The 3,353-nt window shown below is 38.7% G+C and overlaps 1 protein-coding gene across 1 annotated transcript; it reads left to right on the forward strand.

Moving 5' to 3' along the window:
* Positions 1–444: 444 nt before the first annotated feature.
* LOC117911157 (serotonin N-acetyltransferase 2, chloroplastic) lies at positions 445–1,130 on the forward strand. The gene has a single exon (XM_034825381.1). It carries the CDS (start codon positions 515–517, stop codon positions 1,061–1,063), a length of 549 nt encoding a protein of 182 aa, XP_034681272.1. The 5' UTR covers positions 445–514; the 3' UTR covers positions 1,064–1,130.
* The last annotated feature ends 2,223 nt before the right edge of the window (positions 1,131–3,353 follow it).

Here is a 3,353-nt window from a genome sequence, read left to right on the forward strand (position 1 = left end):
GAAGTTAAAGGCGGGTTTTATTAGACCAATCAAGGTAAAAAGCAGTGGAATGGGAAGAGTTCCTAGAAGCAAAAAAAAAAAAGAGGAAAGGAAGAAGGACAAGATACATAGTATATGATGAAATAATTTTACTTCGTCAGGTGGCAAACCACTTTTATGATTGAAGGGTAGTGTTGAAAATATGTCTAAAATTATTATTCTACTACAGATTTGAGGATTATTTTTCCGAAAATATTCTCGGGATGAAGCCCTTTTTCTAGGTTATTAATTCATTCATATTTTTCAAACAAGAAAAGAATAATCTTATTGTAATTCTCCAACAATCAATTCAAAAGCAAAGAATAATCTTAAAAAGGAAGGGTGTTTTGGTCATTAAGACCAACAAGATTGCAAACCCAATCTCCCTACTGTCGTTAAAAGCCACAAGTCAAATTCGGCTCCGAAATATCACTCATCCACCTGCCTCAACATTTTCTTCGTCTCGATCATCTCTCCCACAAAACAAAGTACAAGAATGTTACTACGTGGCATCGTATCGGCCCCTCTTCCCTCAACCCTCTCCCTCAAAGCTTCCGCCCGGCCCTCCCAAAACGCCAGCCTTTCCTTCTCCATCTCCGACCAGGAACTGGAGTCCCGAGGGTTCAGCCTCCGCCGTTCCATCGCGGACCTGAACCTGGACCACCTGAACTCCGTCTTTGTAGCCGTGGGATTCCCGAAGCGGGACACGGAGAAGATCAGAGTAGCTCTGGAGAACACGGAATCGGTGCAGTGGGTAGAGTACAGGAAGACGCAGAGGCCAGTGGCGTTCGCGAGAGCCACAGGGGACGGGGTGTTCAACGCCATCATATGGGACGTGGTGGTGGACCCGTCTTTCCAAGGGATTGGTCTGGGGAAGGCTGTGATGGAGAGGCTGTTGGAGGAGCTGCTAGGGAAAGGCATCACCAACATTGGACTGTATTCGGAGCCCCGCGTGCTGGGGTTTTACAGGCCTCTGGGTTTTGTTGCGGATCCGGATGGGATCCGAGGCATGGTGTATTCCAGGAAGCGAAACAAGAAATTTTAATTAACATTCTCTTTTGTTACACATAAAGGTTGAATTATTTGATTTTTATTTTATTTTTCCGTCTCGTTCACATCACAAACCAAGTCGGGCAGTAATTTCGTTGTTTCCTTAAGGTGTACTTTTTCTTCTAATTGCGAGGTTGCTTTTATATGAAATGACCCCCACCCCTTTACCTTTCTTCAGCCTTAAGCCCGCCCTTCCCAACTTTTTCTTTGGGAAACTTGTGTTTCAGGACACTTATTTATAAAATATGATATTTAAACCTCAAGTTTATAAAATATGGAAAGTAATCATTAATGGGCATAATAATATGAGAATTGTGCACTCTATGCTGAGTCAATTTTATCTGCCCAAATTGTCCTCGATGTCTGCTACATTAGTAGCCAAATAGCCTCCATGTCAGACTTGAATTAAAAAAAAAAATTGTGAAACTTGTCAATTGCATAAAAAACCAACGGACTAGAAAAAAAAAAACCAATTCTTTGTTTGAATTGGAAAAAATTCACAAATCTGATAGTTCTCCATCCCTAATTTGCCTCTCCCAAATCTGAACATTTAGTTATCCCTCTCTCTCTCTCTCTCTCTCTCTCTCGCTCTCTCTCTCTCTCACTCTCATTTTAGCCAAAAAAAACCTTGAGCCGAAATTGGAATCAACATCTAACTTTCTTCTCAAAAACTCCTGTAACCCTAAATGTGCATTTTAGTTTGTCAACAACCAAATCTAAGATTTTTACTAAGCTGGAATCTCAAAAACTTGTCATTTCAGAAGGTCATTTGAAATCTGAATCGACGAAAACCTTCATGTCCAACAATCGAACTGATACCCAAACTAAAATTTCCCTTTCTTTCGTCCTCTCAAAGTTTGGGAACATTTCTCTCATTCGTCTTCATGTACGTAGCCAACTGGAGCGAAGATCGTGTTAAATTTGCAAAATTTCACACATTTCAGATAATAAATCGTGAATCGAAAATTGTGTTTAAATTTGCAAAATTTGACACATTTATGAGAAAAAACCTTGAATCAAAAACCTTAATCTACATTTTTCTTTGTTGTGCAGTTTTTGAAGAAGCAAATGAAACACTTCATGGTAACAACGTCCAGTTAAAAAAAGGTTTTGAGGAGGCAATAGTGTGATTCAAATTCTAGTTCAACTGAGTGAACTCGAACGAAAACGGCAAGTGTGAAATATTGGCTTCGTGAAGAAGAAATCTCCTCTTCGTCTGATTGGGTTGCATTTCGGCTTAACCCCCACCAAAATCTTAAGGTAATTAATTTGTATTTAGTGTTGTTTTGTTTGTTTTTAATGGAGCACATTAGGGATTGTGGAGTGGTTGTTGGACTTCGAAATATGTGTGCAGTGGTAAGGCGATAACTTCACGCGCAGGTGGATTTTGGACCGCATGCTTGCAGGCTCGATCCTTGTCTTGTTGATTATTTAGACAGTGGTGTATTTGGAAATGAGAATGTTGCACCAAAGGTAACTTCCATGATGTGTTACAATGGTTATTGTTAGATAGAATGAAGAAAATATGATACTCTATTGCTTTTGTTGTGGCATGAATGTCGTGAAATATGAATCCGATAATGCTTGAGTAACACTATAAGGTAATGTTTGTAAAGGTAGAATAGATAATGAGAAATGGGAAGTAATGACATTTTCCATTCATTAATTTCTTTAGATTGTTTTATAATATGAGAATATGAATGATGTATTCATTTTGATGGGAACCTACTCTCACCCCTACTAGAATTTTGATTCATCTCTTCTACATTATATTATGATTCAACTCCATTTCCAATCCAATTCCCATATGTCAAACACATCCTACATGCCCTACGTGAAGTCATGAGGCTATTTATGGTCTTATACCTTAGCACACCTTGGCTTCTAACTTTGTGAACCTTTGCAACGTGTGTGGGCATCATGTTTTGCAATTTTTGTGAGTTTGTTCACCTTAGATGTAAGCACTGCCTGACTGAACCTTAGGTACTACCTTAGTAACCCTTAGGTACTATCGTAATAAACTTTAGGTACTACCTTAATGTCCTATACATATTACCATTGTGAAACCTATAGCCCTACCCTAGCATACGTTGGGTACTCAATTTCTGAACCAACTGTAGTTACTTTGTCAATACTATGTACTACTTGTGTTCAATCATAGGATGTATCTTTTGCATTCAATTCCATCCAATTTTGAAGATCAATCAAGAAATGAGTAGATAATACACAGTTTCCTTAATTGAGATGTCATTGTTATTTTGTAATGACATAGGTGAACATTTCAC

Source organism: Vitis riparia, chromosome 1, assembly GCF_004353265.1.
Source record: "Vitis riparia cultivar Riparia Gloire de Montpellier isolate 1030 chromosome 1, EGFV_Vit.rip_1.0, whole genome shotgun sequence".
In the NCBI taxonomy this organism is placed as follows: domain Eukaryota; kingdom Viridiplantae; phylum Streptophyta; class Magnoliopsida; order Vitales; family Vitaceae; genus Vitis; species Vitis riparia.